Genomic DNA, 18,745 nt, shown 5'->3' with positions numbered 1-18,745 from the left:
AAAGGCGATCTGTGCCTCTCTGGCTGGTAAGATTTCAGCAGCTATCATGTTTTCTGCTCCTCCAGAGGATTGTGAAACTAATGAGCTGCCAACTCTGGATGAGCCCCCATTTCCTGCTGTAGATAAGGACGATGGGTAATGATTGAAGGTTGTTTTCTTTTAAGTTGAGGGTAAGGTCATCTAAACCCTTAACTTCTCTAGGGTAGGGGGCAGCATTCTGAATTTTGGATGAAAAGCATGCCCAAATTAAACTGCCAGCTACTCATCCCCGGAAGATAGGATATGCATATTGTTAGTGGATTTGGATAGAAAACACTCTGAAGTTTCTAAAACTGTTTGAATCATGTCTGTGAGTATAACAGAACTTATTTAGCAGGCGAAACCCAGAGGACAAACCATTCAGATGTTTGTTTTTTTAGGTCACTCTCTTTTCAATGAGATTTCATTGGGAAACCAGATTTCTAAGGGACCTGCTTGCAGTTCCTACCGCTTCCACTGGATGTCAACAGTCTTGAGAAATTGGTTGAGGTTATTCCTTTGTGTAATGAAGAAGTACGGCCATCTTGAACGAGAGTCACTTGAAGTGTCCTGTTAGATAGAAGCGCGTGACCAGAAAGCTAGCTATAGTTGGTTTTAATCCTGTATTGAACACAGATCATCCCATCTTCAATTTTATCGATTATTAACGTTAAAAAATACCTACAGCTGTATTACAAAAGTAGTTTGAAATTTTTTGGCAATGTATACAGGTAACCTTTGAGATATTTTGTAGTCACATTTGAGCAAGTTGGAACCTGTGTTTTTCTGGATCAAACGCGCCAAATAAATGGACATTTTGGATATATATCGACGGAATTAATCGAACAAAAGGACCATTTGTGATGTTTATGGGACATATTGGAGTGCCAACAACAGAAGCTCGTCAAAGGTAAGGCATGAATTATATTTTTATTTCTGCGTTTTGTGTCGCGCCTGCAGGGTTGAAATATGCTTCTCTGTCTTTGTTTACTATTGTGCTATCCTCAGATAATAGCATCGTTTGCTTTTGCCGAAAAGCCTATTTGAATTCTGACATGTTGGCTGGATTCACAACCAGTGTAGCTTTAATTTGGTATCCTTCATGTGTGATTTAATGAAAGTTTGATTTTTATAATAATTTTCATAGTAATTAATTTGAATTTGGCGCTCTGCATTTTCTCTGGCTTTTTGCCAAGTGAGACAGTAGCGTCCCGCCTAAACTCAGATTTTTGGATATAAATATGAACTTTACCGAACAAAACATACATGTATTGTGTAACATGAAGTCCTATGAGTGTCATCTGATGAAGATCATCAAAGGTTAGTGATTAATTTTATCTCTATTTCTGCTTTTTGTTACTCCTCTCTTTGGCTGGAATTTTTTTTTTCTTCTGTGACTTGGCTCATACCTAACATAATCGTTTGGTGTGCTTTCGTCGTAAAACCTTTTTGAAATCGAACACTTAGGCTGGATTTACAACAAGTGTATCTTTAAAATGGTGTAAAATACTTGTATGTTTGAGGAATTTAAATTATGGGATTTCTGTTGTTTTGAATTTGGCGCCCTGCAGTTTCACTGGCTGTTGACGAGGTGGGACGCTACCGTCCCACATACCCTAGAGAGGTTAACCTGTTTACATTATGTGGAACACTGAGCTGATGAGTAATCACCAACCTTTTGAAGGTCTTATTAGAATTGTTACATGCTGACCAGACCGGACACGTCGCGTGCGCGTGCGCGAGCGTAGCAAAATAAATTTAGAAATCCATGTTATTCAATTATAGCGCCAACGAGCGTCTGTGACGCCAAGGGCTAAAATAGAAGTCGTTCCTATTTCTGACGCAGATCGCGCTGAAAGTCATCTCCTCATTGGTTTATAGAAGCAGGTACCCACGTGCCATTTACTCATTGGTTATACCCACGTGGGTGATTGAAAGACAAACTTTGTTGCTAAATAGCTAAATAGGACAAATTAACGTTAGCTAGCAAGTGCATGCTAGCTAGCTAAATTTCTATACATGTTTAATGCTTTTCGACCTGTCCCCAAATTAATGTCATTGGTTCAGAGTTTGTTTAGATATTTTAACCTGCGTGTCGTGATCGCGTTTGGTGTGGGGGGGCAAAATACATTTATGCACAATAGCGCACGATGGCGCACGCGCGCAGCCGGTTTGGGTTCCGTGTTAAACAACAGTGGTTTTTATATATATTTTTTAAACATAGGTCAATGCAACCCGATTGTGGTAAGAAATATGGAAACAATTGAGATTTATTCACCTCTGAATCTATTTTTGATACTCCCTCCCATGAATAGAAATATAACCTTTATTATGATTACAGTATTACCATACTAAGTGGATTGTACAACCCAGAATGAAGGGTTTAAAATTATTTTCTATGTTGATTTCCCTTACTTTAATAGGAGTATATCATTTTTTTTATATATAGAAGCTAAAATCTAAACGCTTACATAAAAATGTAATGATTATTATCACACAAGTGATAAGAGGATGGAATGGAATGGAATTTTAATATTTGTGCTTTTCTTACAACTAATTTCTGTGTTCTATTTATGTGCTGTTCTATAAACCAATTTCTGTGTTCATGCAGGTGGCTGTCTGAACGAATCCTCACTATCAGTAGCTGCAATTTGGCAGTACCCCAGACCTTGTTTTGAGAACAAGAACGAAAGATATCTCAGTTATAAGGTCTCAGCTTAGAGAGAAGCCTCGTGAGGTATTGGTCTGTCACATGTTATGAACCAGTATTGGTTGGTCACATGAATGAAAGAAAATGGTAATGATTCATTAATTATGCTAAATCATGCAAATATAACTTGTCGGTGTATAGCCGTATATAAGACAACTGCTGGGACTGCCCATGGCGGAGCTCCTGATTGACATGTGTACTATGGTGCATTGAGTTGGTCGGAACCTCTCCAGCGCGCTGACAATAAACATGATTAATTTAAGATTGACTTCAAGAGTCCCTGTGTAAGAATTTCCATGACACAACCTTCCCACAACTTTCTGGGAATGGTGCAGGATAATTATTTCCACTTTGGAACATTTTGAGCACATTTAAGGAACTTCAAAAACATTTTTTGGGGTGGTATTTCATCACTTTAAAAGAAAGTTTCCTAAAAGGTCAAATATGTTTGCATTTCATTTCAATTTTGATAATGTTCTAGGAACATTCTCCAACTTTGGGGAAACAACGGGGAAACAACGGTCTGTGGGAATTTCAATACTTCAGCATAATGTTTCCTCCAGGTTTCCTCGTGGTTCTTTTTAAAAGAATGTTCTCAAATTGTTCCAAGAATGTTAAGAAACAACGTTCTTCTGTGGGAATTTCAGTACCTCAGCATAAAGTTTCCTACAGGTTTGGGAAGGTCCAGCCTTCCATTAAGATTAGAAACTTGGTCTGGTTTAGTCTTAACCATATGGATGTGTGGTAACACATCATTCCAAGATCAAAATACCTATCCGGGGCCCTCAAAATAAAGATAATTGATGATCAGGAGTCTGGGAGGGGGTTACAAATCCATTTCCAAGCAATTCAAAGTGCATCATTCCACTGTCCAACGGTCATCTACAAATGGAGAAAATTCCAGGCCACTGGCAATCTACCTAGGACAGGTCGTTCCCCCAAATTCAGCCCAAGAGCTGACCAAAAGATGTCATAGAAGTCTTTAACAAAAACAGGGTAACATGAAGGGATCAACATGCCTCTCTTACCACAATCAATGTGCACGAGTCAACTGTCAGAAAGGGACTTGGCCTACATGGGAGGTCAGGAAGGAAGAAGCCTCTGCTCTCAAAAAATAATACCAAGACACGACTGACGTTTGCCAGAAAACACCTGGGTAAAAACTGAAACTACTGGAGCAATGTGCTCTGGACAGATGAGTCAAAAAGGGGAGTTGTTTAGCCACATTGCCAGATGCCATGTTTGGTGAAGACAAAACACTGCCTTTGAACAGAAGAACCTCGTACCAACCGTAAAGCATGGAGGCGGTGGCATTATGGTTTGGGGCTGCTTTGCTGCCTCAGGGCCTAGCCAACTTGCCATCATTGAGTCAATCATGATGTCAATATTGTACCAGAGAATTCTTGAGGAAAAGGTGAGGCCATCTGTCAAATAGATGAAGCTGAACCAAACATGGATATTGCAACAGGACAATGATCCAAAACACAAACGCAAAGCTACAACAGAATTGGTCAAAAATAATAAATGGAGGGTTATGGAATGGCCGAGTCAAAGCCCAGATCTCAATCCTGTCGAAATTCTATGGGGAGACTTGCATGCAAGAAAGCCCTTAAACATAACACAGTTGAAGCAGTACTGTAAAGAATGGGCAAAAATTCCTCTGAGTCGATGTAAGAGACTGATAGACAGTTACAAGAAACGGCTACATTGAGTTATTTCAGCCAAAGGGGGCAACACAAGCTATTGAAGCTAAGGGTGCACTTGTTTTTTCCGCACTATGGAATTGCATTTCTGTAGATTTGATTAATAAATGATTGCAAAGTATAATCTTTTAGTGTCATTTGTTAAATTAGTTTTCCTTTATCTGTCAATAGTGTTGAAGTGAAGATTACATATCCACCTGTCCAAATATGTACAAAAAAAATACAACTTTCCAGGGAGTGTACTTGCTTTTTCATATGACTGTATTTAAAGTCATGTTCTCAAATTGTTCCGAGGATATTAAGACAACTTTAGTAACGCTCAGAGTATGTTATTTAAAAATATTATTTAAAAACAGATACATTTCATTCTCGGCATCAACAAAACTCTCTCTATCCTCTATTTTGTTAAGTGATCTTAATTAGTGCTTGTTTCCATCCTGTTGGCACAGTGTACTAAGTCTATGGATAGAGAAAAGAGATTATCAGTTTGAATCTCACTGATGCCGTATCACAATAAAAAATAAATGTGTTTGCATGATTAATGCATGATTAATTTCCATGTGTTTTATCTGTGCTTGGAGTTTAAATGAGTTAACCCAAAATAAGCTAGCAGTTTTATTAAAAGTCTTATTGAAACATTCAGGGGAAATTTTAAGGAAGTTATTAAAAAACTTCCAAATAATCTATCATTTCTGTTCTCAGACTGTTAATAAAACCTCCCAGGAAAACGTTCAAGGAACCAGAGTAAAACGTTCTCAGAACCTCCCTGCAACCTAAAAAATAAAAATCTCAGAAAAGGCAATATTTTCATTTCCGTTCCCAAAACCAAAAACGTGTGTTCACACAACGTCCAAGGAACTAAATGTGCTAGCTGGGTTCTTAGCAAAGAGCAATTTCTCAAGCAAGAATTTTGCTAGGACTGTCTGTTAGTGGTCTGAGTTGGGAGGGGAAAACTGAAATCTAGCTGTTATTGGCAGACAGGTTTGGAACTCTCCTTCTTTTTGGTCTATTAGTGTAATTTACCGCCTGATAATGTCACCAGGCAGGCCAAAACTCCATCCCACCAAAACAGGCTGAAATTTCAGGCAGTCTTTTCAAACAGCTTTTACACTAAAAAGGAATTATCATAATTTTCTCAATTTCACAGTACTGTATTATTCCAAACTCATAGTGTGGAAACATATATAAAAAAACATGAAAATCACATTTTTGACTGCAAATGATCATAGAGAAGAAAACTCACGAAACGTTTCTCACCATCAAATTGCCAGACGGTAGGTTAGATACTCTTTCATTCTGTCTGTGTGTGTCATTGTTTTAATTCCTGTCTTTACTCCTATCTTCTTATTTCACTGCCCTATTATCTCTCTCTCTTTAAGCATTTCTCTTTTTCCATTGTTAACAAGATACAAGTCTCAGCACAGACAGCGCAGCCAAAAGGCTGAAACGTTGGAACATCTGGACCTAAAGGAAAAAGGGTTCTGCAGACACAGAGAGGAGGAGATACAGAGAGGAGCGATGAACAGACAGAGAATGAAGAAGGACAGTTATGGTAAAAAGGGGAGGGATATCAATTCAAACAAAGGAAGAGCAGGTAGAAGAGCGCAGCAGAGGAATGACTATAACAGAATTAGGGGGACAGCAAGTACAAATCCAAGCGAATACACAGAGTAACACAGTGCTGGGTGTCTAATATTCTTGTTGTATTCACATGTATTCTTCTGTTAGCTAAAACAATGTGCACACACACACACAGCAGTAGGTAGAGTATGTAAATGTTCATCATACTCTCTACATCTGTCTTTTGGATCCTACAATTCCAGATCTCTGTCTGAAGTTCCACTTAGCTAAATGTTGTGCCACCACAGAAATGTCTGCCTAGAGTTGGCATTCTGATTTAAGGGGGAAATTGAAAATCAATCTTCATCCAAGAGTAAGAGACTTTTTAAACAATTGAAGAGAGGGAAAGGCAGGCCCGAAGACGCTGAAGCCTGCTCTTCCACATTAGACAGATAATCATCCAAACAATAAGTTATAGATTTAAAGTATTGAAGTCCAGAAGGTAGCTACATCTATCAGAACCAGATGAGGCTCCATTTGTTTACCCAATCATTAGGTCTGTCTCGTCTTTGCTCACAATAATCAGGCCTTTTTAGTGGGGGTTAAGGAAACCAATATGTAATTTGGTAATTTGGGTGAACTAACACTACTGTAGAACTACTGTAGAAGTGACAGGGAAACTCTACTTATAAATTAATTTGAGAACCTCATAGAGTAGCATAAATGAGGTATTGGATTGTAGTTGGATCAATTAAATTCAGCCTCTTTGCCCAACTGTAGTAAAGAAAAAATATATTGATTTGAATGTTGTGATTCAACTAGAGCTCAGCCTGCACAACTTATACATGTTTATTGTATGTGACTGATGGAGTATCAAATGTGCCACTGTTCACCAGCAATCCAGATCTATCATGGACCATAAAGCGTGGCCTGAGAACTTTACAAGAAAGCATCTGCTCACTTCATTCATCACGGCCCAAAGGGGAATTCCACTGGCCTTTTACCCATGCTTACCAAAAATTCACAAGAGACAACTACAGATAGTTGGACCAAATGCTCGATCATTGTCCCACCATCATACTCACCTTGTATAAGATACTGGTTGTCAAAGATACAGGAACAAAAAATATATGTTTTCCCCATTAGGTTATATTACATTTCTAGTCAGACTGCATTCAACATTGTATAAAGTATACATAAATATAGCAATTATGTAATATCAGATTGTTTATTTGATAAGTGTAATAACCATTGAGAAAACGCTTGTGAGCCTACCATTTTGACATTTTGGCAATTTGATATTTTCATGGCCATTATTACCAGCATATGGCAAAATAAAATGTAAATTGCTTCATATGGCCCCAGGGGGCATGATAATAACAATAACATTCCTGAACGTGTCTAAGTATGACATCATGACAAAATCTGAAAACACTGAGACTGGCAACGACAGATGTGACAACGAGATGTTTCTGCAAATTAAACATTAATTGTGCTTTGGTAAAATATGAAATAAGATGGTCACTAACTACCTACCCTTAAAGTCGAAGTTCACAGATTTTACAAGGTGCACTCAACAACCAACAGTTCCCCAACTGAACTCTGCCCCCAATAGACATGACAAGCAGCAAAGGTGAGGTGGAAAGAGAAGGATGAATGACAAACTCACTTGTCCAAAACGAAGTAGAGGTCAAAGCCCCCGAAGCAGGATGGTCCACCCTGCCCTCTGTCCTGGTTGTGCCCAGCGTTACCAGCTGTCAGCACCACCAGCGCACTTACAGCACCAAGCAGCACTGGTAACCAGGAGCCTCTGCACCCATATAAATACATTATTCAAGTTTGGAGGAGCTATTTCACATGAGAGGAAGAATAACACCACCTTGGAAAACAAGTGGAGAAAAAAGGATTCCTTATTTCTGTATCTTCATCCAATATTCTTCAGCATTGAACATAACTAATCCAAAAGGGTGAAGTGGAAGGCAGAGAATGCACTGATGCTATGAATCCAGTCTGTCTCAATTTAGTCAGGAGGCTCTCATCACTGGCTCGGGGACAAGCACAGGCTACACACACATGCACTGAGCCTCATATTAGCCCACTCCTCTTATCTCGCCTTTTTCTTTTGCTCTTTTCTTACTGTTGGGAAGTAGGACAGGGGAAGTGTATTCCAGGCAGCTCCAGAGAAACCTATATAATTGTGTCTAAGTTAAAGTCTCCTTCCACAACTCCCTGACTTTCTTTTCCTTTTTTCTCATGGTTGAGGCAGTAATGAAGACAGAGGTGTCAGAAAGACAAACTATCCCCTTCTACTGCCATCTAGTGGTGTCAATCACTACCAGGAGCTCATAAGATCAAATATCTATTTGTCACATGCACTAAATATAACAGGTGTAGACTTTACCATTAAATGTTTAGTGTTAAGTCTACAAATGTTGTATTCGGTGCATGTGACAAATACAGTTTTATTTGATATTCTCCTGGTATGGAACCTTGTCATACTGACTGTCACCACCAGATGGCTAGTTTGTCTTTGAGAGTTTCAGTCTGTTTACCTGAGGAGTATACTTTAACCAGCATAAATATACTGATTTAACTTTTTAATGTGTAGAAAGATAACATTGAAATGGGCATGGTCTAATTAATTTAACAAACGAAAAGACATTTAATAAATCATAAAATCAATTGTTATTTCTGGTTGCTTTGTAGTAAACCCCTCTAAACCTCAAACCTGTTACATTCAGTTTCTTCTGCATTGGGAATAGATTAACTAAAAATGTCATAACCACAAAACAAATATGTCAATGACCTGAAACAAACACTGTCAGTAAAGGGTGTGTAAACTTTTGGGGAAATTTGAATGTAAGGTCCATTATGCAACACTGCAACCTGCAAATAGCTATTTTAAGTATTTTTTACTGGCTTAAACTAGACCTTACAAAAACACTCTCACATCTTTGTGTATTGATATTTTTCTGGCAGTAAATGACAGTTAACATCTATCATGATGTTCTTGAAGTAAAAAAAGCACGGACACCCTAAGGTGAAGTGCTGAGTAACAGAGGATGATCTATACAAATGAAACAGAAAGTTGCACACTGACACATATCTTTCTTTTTCATTTCTATTCAACCAATCCAATGAATCAGACACCAAGACCTTCACATTTGACACAAAGTAAGCTGACAACATATTTTATTCATTGTATAACGTATTTTATTCATTGTATATTGAGAACACAGTGAAGAAAACAATTCACTTCCCCACAGCGCTGAAGATAGGGCATGAAATGGAGGGATCACTCTTCTTAACCACCTTGAATTCACATGCCTTTTGGTCCCACTCCTTCATGCAATCACCAGGAAAATCTACGGGAGTTGCATACCTGCAATCAAACAATCAACATCAGCAAATCATTTTGTTGTGTAAATCAATAGAATTTCACTCACCCAGTCTATTAATAAACGCCTGAGATAGCTTGTGTGGATATTTTAGGAAGATAACAATGGGTTGTATATTCTTTTAGTGTGATAGATACAGACTGGGAAGGCTGAGGGCTACATAGACCATGCATTTTGTAGGTGATAGTATAAAGTTGTACCCCGAGCAGCATGAATTACAAGTGCAGTCCATGCAATCACTGTTCCTCCAGCGGGAACCAATAGGATGCCATGTCTCATCCTTGTCATCACGACAATGGGTAATCATGCCTAAACAAGAAAATAGTATAGCATATTGTATATGTTTGTTGTATTTGATGTAGCCTGCGTATCATTCTTTTTCGCCAACATTCCACTCCTTAGCAATCCTATTATTTGCAGAGACTGGCCTTTCTTTAATCTTCAAATATCACCAATGAGCTCGAGGAGATCAGGGGATTTGATTCTGATTTGGTAACCCCCATAGCTATCATCAATCATAAAGTTATGCAAATTGGAACTCTATCTCTATTTTTCTCCACAGATGGATGTTCCAGCTTTGGTGTCTGGTTGCTAAGCAACCATTTGTTGTTGTCCAGACAAAAACCAGTCTGTCAAAAGTTGCTAGCTCAAGTCTAAATTCTCAAACTGAATATACTGAACACAAATATAAACGCAACATGTACAGTGTTGGTCCCATGTTTCATGAGCTGAAATAAAAGATCCCAGGAATTTTCCATAAGCACAAAAAGCTAATTTCTCTCCAATTTTGTGCACAAATCTGTTTACATCCCTGTTAATGAGCATTTCTCATTTGCCAAGATAATCCATCACCTGACAGGTGTAGCATGTCAAGAAGCTGATTAAACAGCATGATAATTACACAGGTGCACCTTGTGCTGGGGACAATAAAAGGCCACTCTACAAGGCGCAGTTCTGTCACAACACAATGCCACAGATGTCTCAAGTTTTGAGGGAGCATGCTATTGGCATGCTGACTGCAGTAATGTCCTACAGAGCTGTTGCCAGATAATTGAAGGTTAATTTCTCTACCAGGTCATATGCTGCATCAGATGACATGGCCTCCACAATCACCCAACCTCAACCCAATTGAGATGGTTTGGGATGAGTTGGACCACAGAGGGAAGGAAAAGCAGCCATCAAGTGCTCAGCATATGTGGGAACTCCTTCAAGACTGTTGGAAAAGCATTCCAGGTGAAGCTGGTTGAGAGAATGCCAAGAGTGTGCATGTCATCAAGGCAAAGGGTGGCTACTTTTAAGAATACACATTTTTGGTTACAACATGATTCCATATGTGTTATTTCATAGTTTTGATGTCTTCAGTATTATTCTACAATGTAGAAAATAATTTTAAAAAATAAAGAAAAACCCTTGAATGAGTAGGTGTGTCCAAACTTTTGACTTGTACTGTAAATTTTAGGAACTTACTAAACTTACTATTGAAAGTAAGAATAGTAGAATACACCAGGTGCAAGTTGTGTATCAGTTGTGTATCAGCACTTTTTGTCTTGTTATTTCAGTCACTGACAGTCACTCAATTAGCCATGTCAGCTAACAATTTTTAAATTAGTCTAATCAGCCATCTATACTTGTAGTAATCATGGCCAAATCCCGACTGGGGACGCATTGATATTGTTAGTCATTTTCACTCAGATATCATATTAACATGGATACAAAATGTGTAGAATTGCAGGAAATGATCTTTGAAACTGCTAAAAATGCTCTCAACCCCCCAGAAAATGTGTTGTAAAACTGAAAAAAAATTCTCTCTGCCCCATTGCAAAATTAGTATAATTGCATTGTTATAAAATTGCTATGTTTTTTCTCCCACACATGGTAAAATGTGTAGAATTGCAAAAAACTTACTTTTTTCCCCATGGCAAAATTTGTAGAGTTGCAGGAAATTAGCATTAAAAACCCAAAAAGGTTAGAGATGGCCCTGGCTATGATTTTAAGCCTCAAAATACAACAACTTGCCTAGCTAACCGCTAAATATATATTTTTACATTTGTTATAATTCTAATTATATTTTTGAGGCTCCACATGTTGTCATGGAATATATGAATGTTATCTCCAACAACCAATGAGCAACTCTGTTGGAAATCCAGCTGCATATTGAACGTTGAGATTGCCGAAAGGCCAGTCTCTTTGGCAAATAACAGGAGTGGAAATGTTAGCTAAAAAGACTGGTAACCAGACTATATATATTGTGTGTGTGCATGTGTGTGTGAGTGAGAGAGAGGGGGGGTTCATAGTCTTTTACTTTACCTGGCTTCGAGGTCATAGGCTTCATGTAGCAATAAGCATGGAACAGTGGAAGCAGCACACACAGGATTAAAGCTAGAGCCAAGGACTTCTTCACAGGGAGAAGAGAGGGAAACATATGTTATTGAGGGGAATAAACAGCCATTGGCCTACCGTTGAACCTTCAAAACAATTCTAGATAAACAACTATCAAAACCGAACTGACACATTTCTACATTTTGAGCTTATCATTGACCCTACCCTAGGTTATAAAATAACGTAATATTTGTCCAATGCCCTCCTCTACTATGTAATTTAAATCCACCATCCATTCCGACTTAAAACACATATATGGGGTAGTTCAAAAGATTCATTTTGCCAGCAGTATTTATTATGTCCACATTGTGATAAAATGATCAAATGTGCAACTCAAGCCCCATCACCTATTTGCCATTAGGAGGTAGAAGAAGAACACAGCTTCATCAACCATATTCAAGGACGGTTCCAGCTCCTCCAAATTCCTACTAACTTGTACACAGCATGCCAAATTTCAAGAAACTTACCATGATTCACAAGAATGTAGACTGGATTGTAAGGTAATTCTAGGGATCTTCTAGGGTAGAGAACTTCACAGGCTTGTGGGTCTTTTGGAAGTAGCTTACCTTTGGAATTAAACAAGGGCTGGGGTCAAACACGGTCAGTAAATGGTGCACGTGGACTTTCGGTAAATCAGAATTTAAGGTCCTCTACGCAACAAAGCAACATGTAAATAGCCCTTAGTGTGTATGATATTTAGTTGTAAAATTAATTCAGAGAAAAAATATATAAAAATATATAATTTATTAGACATATTTTGAAGCTATGAACTTCCTTGTTTACTGGCTCAACCCAGACTTTACAAACACACACAAACATTTTGTTCTTCTATCCTCATGGGGACCTAAAATGTATTTCCATTCAAACTCCTACTCCTATTAATCCTAAACCTAACCCTTACCCTAATCTTAACTCCTAACCCTAACCCTAAACCTAAACCTAACTCCTAACCCTAGCCCTGAACCTAACAAAGTAAGCATGTTTCTCACTTTTGTTTACTCTTTTCCCATCCCCACCCCTTTATTTAATTCCAAAAGGTAGGCTACTTCCAAAAGACCCACTACTTAAAAGCATGTACTTCCCTACAAGAACTCCAGTAGAATTACATTAGAATCCAGTCTACATTGGTGTGAATCATGGTAGGTAATTTTGCATGTTATGTTTTCAGGATTTTGAAGGTGATAGAACAGTCCTTAAATTTGGATGATTTTCCATTATATGTAATAACACCAGAAGTTGTGTTCCTGCTAATTTACTGTAATTTACTATAACTCCAGTAACATACAGTGCATTCGGAAAGTATTCTGACCCCTTGAGTTTTTTTTTTACATAAGTATTCAGACGCTTTACTCAGTACTTTGTTGAAGCACTTTTGGCAACGATTACAGCAACGGGTCTTCTTGGGTATGACGCTACAATATTGGCACACCTGTATTTGGGGAGTTTATCCCATTCTCTGCAGATCCTCTCAAGCTCTCTCAGGTTGATGGGGTGCGTTGCTGCACAGCTATTTTCAGGTCTCTGCAGAGATGTTCTATCGGGTTCAAGTCCGGGCTCTGGCTGGGCCACTCAAGGACATTCAGACTTGTCCCGAAGCCACTCCTGCGTTGTCTTGGCTGTGTGCTTCGGGTTGTTGTCCTCTTGAAAGGTGAACCATCGCCCCAGTCTAAGCGCTCTGGAGCAGGCTTTCATCAAGGATCTTTCCCTCGACCCTGACTAGTCTCCCAGTCCATGCCACTGAAAAACATCCCCACAGCATGATGCTGCCACCACCATGGTTCACCGTAGGGATGGGGCCAGGTTTCCTCCAGACGTGACACTTGGCATTCAGTTTAATCTTGGGTTCATCAAACCAGAGAATCTTGTCTCTTTAGGTGTCTTTTGGCAAACTCTAAGCAGGCTGTCATATGTCTTTTACTGAAGAGTGGCTTCCGTCTGGCCACTCTACCACAAAGGCCTGATTGGTGGAGTGCTGCAGAGATGGTTGTCCTTCTGGATGGTTCTCCCATCTCCACAGAGGAACTCTGGAGCTCTGTCAAAGTGACCATCGGGTTCTTGGTCACCTCCACTCCAGTGTTAATTGCTAAATTCTAATTATTTTGCCACTATGGCCTATTTATTGCCTTACCTCCTTACTTCATTTGCACACACTGTATACAGATTGTCTATTGTGTTATTGACTGTACGTTTGTTTATCCCATGTGTAACTCTGTGTTGTTGTTTTTGTCGCACTGCTTTGCTTTATCTTGGCCAGGTCGCAGTTGTAAATGAGAACTTGTTCTCAATTGGCCTACCTGGTTAAATAAAGGTGAAATAAAAAATAAAAAATAAGAATTTGAAATAAAAGTGACAAGTAATTAAAGAGCAGCAGTAAAGTAACAATAGCAAGAATATATACAGGGGGGTACCGGTACAGAGTCAATGTGCGAGGGCACTGGTTAGTTGAGGTAATATGTACATGTAGGTAGAGTTATTAAAGGGACTATGCATAGATGATAACAACATAGAGTAGCAGCAGTGCAAAAGACGGGGAGAGGGGAGGGCAATGCAAATAGTCTGGGTAACTGTTTGATTAGATGTTCAGGAGTCTTATTGCTTGGGGGTAGAAGCTGTTTAGAAGCCTCTTGGACCTAGACTTGGCGCTCCGGTACTGCTTGCCGTGCCGTAGCAGAGATAACAGTCTATGACTAGGGTGGCTGGAGTGTTTGACAATTTTTAGGGCCTTCCTCTGACACCGCCTGGTATAGAGTTCCTGGATGGCAGGAAGCTTGGCCCCAGTGATGTACGGGGCCGTTCACTCTACCCTCTGTAGTGCCTTGCGGTCGGAGGCCAAGCAGTTGCCATACCAGGCAGTGATGCAACCGGTCAGGATGCTCTCGATGGTGCAGCTGTAGAACTTTTTGAGGATCTGAGTACCCATGCCAAATCTTTTCAGTCTCCTGAGGGGGAATAGGTTTTGTAGTGCCCTCTTCACGACTGTCTTGGTGTGCTGGGACAATGTTAGTTTGTTGGTGATGTGGACACCAAGGAACTTGAAGCTCTCAACCTGCTCTACTGCAGACCTGTCGATGAGAATGGGGGCGTGCTTGGTCCTCTTATTCCTGAAGTCCACAATCATCTCCTTTGTCTTGATACCATTTGAAAGGAAACACTTTGAAGTTTGTGGAAATGTGAAATTAATGTAGGCGAATATAACACATTAGATCTGGTAAATGTCGCGCCTGCTCCCGCTCCCCCTCTCTGGCGCTCGTGTGTACCAGGCTTCCCATCATTACGCACACCTGTCACCATCGTTACGCGCATCAGCGCTTCATTGGACTCACCTGGACTCCATCACCTTGCTTCTCGTCTCCTAGCGTCTGTCCTCACAGTAAAATATTATACTGTGCAAACAAAAAAACGTGCGTTTTCAAAAAATGTTTTGTTCCATCATCTTTGAAATGCAAGAGAAAGGCCATATTTTCAGATAGGATGCAGCAGTGTGTGTGCAATGTTTCAGACGGATCCAGTGAAGAATTACATTACTGCACAATATTTTGTATCGAGTCTGCTAGAGGTTTGCCCAAATGTTCCTAAATGGTCAATTGATACATTATTAAGTACATAACTATAGAGAACATACAAAATTGCTATGGTAATAAAGAATTCAAGTTTACACGCTCCCAGGAATGTCATACATGATGGATCATTCGCTTATACACTAACTTTCACACATCTAGATGGCCGGGCGAGGTGCGTGTGGATCCAGAGACAGCAGTGGGGTCAAACTGTAGGCACCAGTTCCTACATTTGAACATAAAAATGTATTTTATCAAACAAAACAATGTTAGATTTTATCTCTGGGGCCCTCAGGATGACAAATCAGAGCAAGATTACTGAATGTAAGTACATTATTTACCTTCAGAGGTGAATGTATCAAATCAGTTGCCGTGATACAAGTTTTTTGTTGTTGTACACTCTCCTTAAACACCATGGTATTTTTAAACTAAACTAGCTACTGTTAATTGGACACTGCAGTTAGATTAACAATAATTTAAGCTTTCTGCCCATATAAGACATGTCTATGTCCTGGAAAGTTGGCTGTTGTATACTACTTCATTCTAGTCACATTAGCGTACGTTAGCAACAACCGTCCCGGTTTAGGGACACCGATCCCGTAGAGGTTTTAAAGCACCTTTGACAGCGATTATAGCCTCAAGTCTTCTTGGGTATGACGCTACAAGCTTGGTACCCCTGTATTTGGGGAGTTTGTCCCATTCTTCTCTGCAGATCCTCTCAAGCTCTGTCAGGTTGGATGGCGAGCGTTGCTGCACAGCTATTTTCAGGTCTCTTCAGATATGTTCGATCTCCCAATTCCTGCCCCTGAAAAATATCCCCACAGCATGATGCTGCCTCCACCATGCTTCACCTTAGGGATGTTGCCAGGTTTCCTCCAGACGTGACGCTTGGCATTCAGGCCAAATAGGTCAATCATGGTTTCATCAGACCAGAGAATCTTGTTTCTCATGGTCTGAGAGTCCTTTAGGAGCCTTTTGACAAACTCCAAGTGGGCTGTCATGTGCCTTTTACTGAGGAGTGGCTTAAATCTGGCCACTCTACCATAAAGGCCTGGTGGAGTGCTGCAGAGATGGTTGACTTTCTGGAAGGTTCTACCATCTCCAAAGAGGAATTATGGGGTATTGTGTGTAGATTGATGATGAATGTTTTTGTTTTTATACATTTTAGAAAAAGCTGGTAACGTAACCAAATGGGTAAATGTCAAAGGGTCTGAATACTTTCCGAATGCACTGCAAGTAGCCTAATGGGGTTTCATTTTGATATGATAATGTGGACATAAAAATAAATACTGCAAAATCACCTTTGTTTGAGTCTGAATGGATGGTGGATTTAAACGGCACAATAGAGAAAAGACATTGGAAAAATAAAGTTACCGGTATTTATTTTCTAGAGTAAGGTCAATTAACTATTATTTTAACATGTTTAAATGTGTCAGTTCCCTTTTCTAGTTCTTTATCTTCAATGTTTTTAAGGTTCAACGGTAGACCAATTGCTTGTTTATTCCCCTCAAAACCATATGTTTTCCCTCCCTTCTCCCTGTGAAGAGGTCATTGGCCCCAGCTTTAATCCTGTGTGCGCTACTTCCACTGCTCCATGCTTCTTGCTACAGGAAAGCTGTGACTTCTGACCCGGGTAAAGTAAAAGACTAAGCTAACCAGCTAACCACCTTCATAAACGCAAACATTTTTTAATTACGCTAGTACATTGAAAAAGACAACAAACCTACACAATATGTTAAATTGTTTTCTTGTTTAGGCAAAACCCATTGTCGTGACGACAAGGACAAGACATGGCATCCTGTTGGTTCCCGCTGGAGGAACAGTGATTGCATGGACTGTGATTGTTTAGAATGCTGCCAGGGGTAAGTACAGTAAACACAGCTTTATTCTAGCACCTACAAAATGCATGGTCTATGTAGCCCTCAGCCTTCCAAGTCTGTATCTATCACACTAAAGGAATATACAACCCATTGTTATCTTCTTAAAATATCCACACAAGCTATCTCAGGCGTTTATTAATAGACTGGGTGAGTGAAATTCTATTGATTTACACAACAAAATGATTTGCTGATGTTAATTGTTTGATTGCAGGTATGCAACTCCCGTAGATTTTCCTGGTGATTGCATGAAGGAGTGGGACCAAAAGGCATGTGAATTCAAGGTGGTTAAGAAGAGTGATCCCTCCATTTCATGCCCTATCTTCAGCGCTGTGGGGAAGTGAATTGTTTTCTTCACTGTGTTCTCAATATACAATGAATAAAATACGTTATACAATGAATAAAATGTTGTCAGCTTACTTTGTGTCAAATGTGAAGGTCTTGGTGTCTGATTCATTGGATTGGTTGAATAGAAATGAAAAAGAAAGATATGTGTCAGTGTGCAACTTTCTGTTTCATTTGTATAGATCATCCTCTGTTACTCAGCACTTCACCTTAGGGTGTCCGTGCTTTTTTTACTTCAAGAACATCATGATAGATGTTAACTGTCATTTACTGCCGGAAAAAATATCAATACACAAAGATGTGAGAGTGTTTTTGTAAGGTCTAGTTTAAGCCAGTAAAAAAACGACTTAAAATGGCTATTTGCAGTGTTGCATAATGGACCTTAAATTCAGATGTCCCCCTTAAGTCCACACACACCATGTACTGACAGTGTTTGTTTCAGGTCATTGACTTATTTGTTTTTTGGTTATGAAATGTTTAGTTAATCTATTCCCAATTTAGAAGAAACTGAATGTAACAGGTTTGAAGTCCAGAGGGGTTTACTACAAAGCATAATCAATAAGTTAGCCAGCTAACTTTGATAAGCAACCAGAAATGACTATTGATTTAATTTACTGAAAAAGCTAAAGGTACATGTCTTTTCGTTTGTTAAATCAGTTAGACCATTACAAGCCTATCTTTCTACACAATAAAAATTAATTCAGTATATTTACGCAAGTTAGCTGGCTAACACCTTTATGCTGCTTTATAGTATACTCCTCAGGTAAACAGACTGAAACTTTCAGAAAGACAAACTATCCATCTAGTGGTGACAATCAGTGTGACAAGGTTCCATAGCAGGAGCTCATCATATCAAATAAAATACAATTTTATTTTTCACATGCACCGAATATAACAAGTGTAGACTTTACAGTAAGCATTTCAGGTAAAGTCTAAACCTGTTTTATTCGGCGCATGTGACAAATAAAATGTGATTTGACTTGATCTAATGAGCTCCTGTTCTAGAACCTTGTCACACTGATTATCACCACTAGATGGCAGTAGAAGAGAATAGTTTGCCTTTCTTTCACATCCGTCTTCATTACCTCTTCAACCATGTGAAAAAAGGAAAATAAAGTCAGAGTTGTGGAAGGAGACTTTAAGTTAGACACAATTATATAGGTTTCTCTGGAGCTGCCTGGAATACACTTCCCCCTGT

At 39.2% G+C, this 18,745-nt stretch overlaps 1 protein-coding gene and 2 long non-coding RNA genes across 16 annotated transcripts in view; 1 reads left to right on the top strand and 2 right to left on the bottom strand.

Annotated features, from left to right (window-relative positions):
- Positions 1–8,240, bottom strand: part of antxr1a (ANTXR cell adhesion molecule 1a) — a 59,016-nt gene extending 50,776 nt beyond the window's left edge. The window contains exon 1 of one of the 5 annotated variants that reach the window (XM_038962083.1): positions 7,661–8,240. In XM_038962083.1, coding sequence (XP_038818011.1) covers positions 7,661–7,821 — 161 coding nt within the window. In that variant the 5' untranslated portion in view covers positions 7,822–8,240. Of the gene's footprint in view, positions 1–5,688; positions 5,782–7,527; positions 7,641–7,660 lie in introns of those variants that run through there. The other 4 variants (XM_038961870.1, XM_038961813.1, XM_038961941.1 and 1 more) reach the window with 4 other exon arrangements.
- Positions 8,241–9,166: 926 nt separating this feature from the next.
- LOC120018271 overlaps positions 9,167–18,745 on the bottom strand; it is a 19,559-nt gene continuing 9,980 nt past the window's right edge. The window contains exons 1-6 of one of the 10 annotated variants that reach the window (XR_005472218.1): positions 15,667–15,681; positions 15,092–15,551; positions 12,236–12,334; positions 11,697–11,784; positions 9,590–9,698; positions 9,167–9,373 (exon numbers count right to left, since the gene is read on the bottom strand). This is a non-coding gene — a long non-coding RNA (uncharacterized LOC120018271). Of the gene's footprint in view, positions 9,374–9,589; positions 9,699–11,696; positions 11,785–12,235; positions 12,335–12,585; positions 12,605–12,669; positions 12,689–12,757; positions 12,777–13,197; positions 13,217–15,091; positions 15,552–15,666; positions 15,686–15,942; positions 15,962–16,176; positions 16,196–17,622; positions 17,642–18,745 lie in introns of those variants that run through there. The other 9 variants (XR_005472212.1, XR_005472203.1, XR_005472238.1 and 6 more) reach the window with 9 other exon arrangements.
- On the top strand, positions 12,782–17,608 carry LOC120018223. The gene is made up of 4 exons (XR_005472197.1): positions 12,782–12,907; positions 16,871–16,958; positions 17,082–17,187; positions 17,417–17,608. It is a non-coding gene; the product is annotated as an uncharacterized LOC120018223 (long non-coding RNA).

Source organism: Salvelinus namaycush, chromosome 1 (genome assembly GCF_016432855.1).
Source record: "Salvelinus namaycush isolate Seneca chromosome 1, SaNama_1.0, whole genome shotgun sequence".
Taxonomy (NCBI): Eukaryota; Metazoa; Chordata; class Actinopteri; order Salmoniformes; family Salmonidae; genus Salvelinus; species Salvelinus namaycush.
The sequence above is the reverse complement of the archived record's forward strand: the minus strand, read 5'-3'. Positions and strand labels throughout refer to the sequence as shown.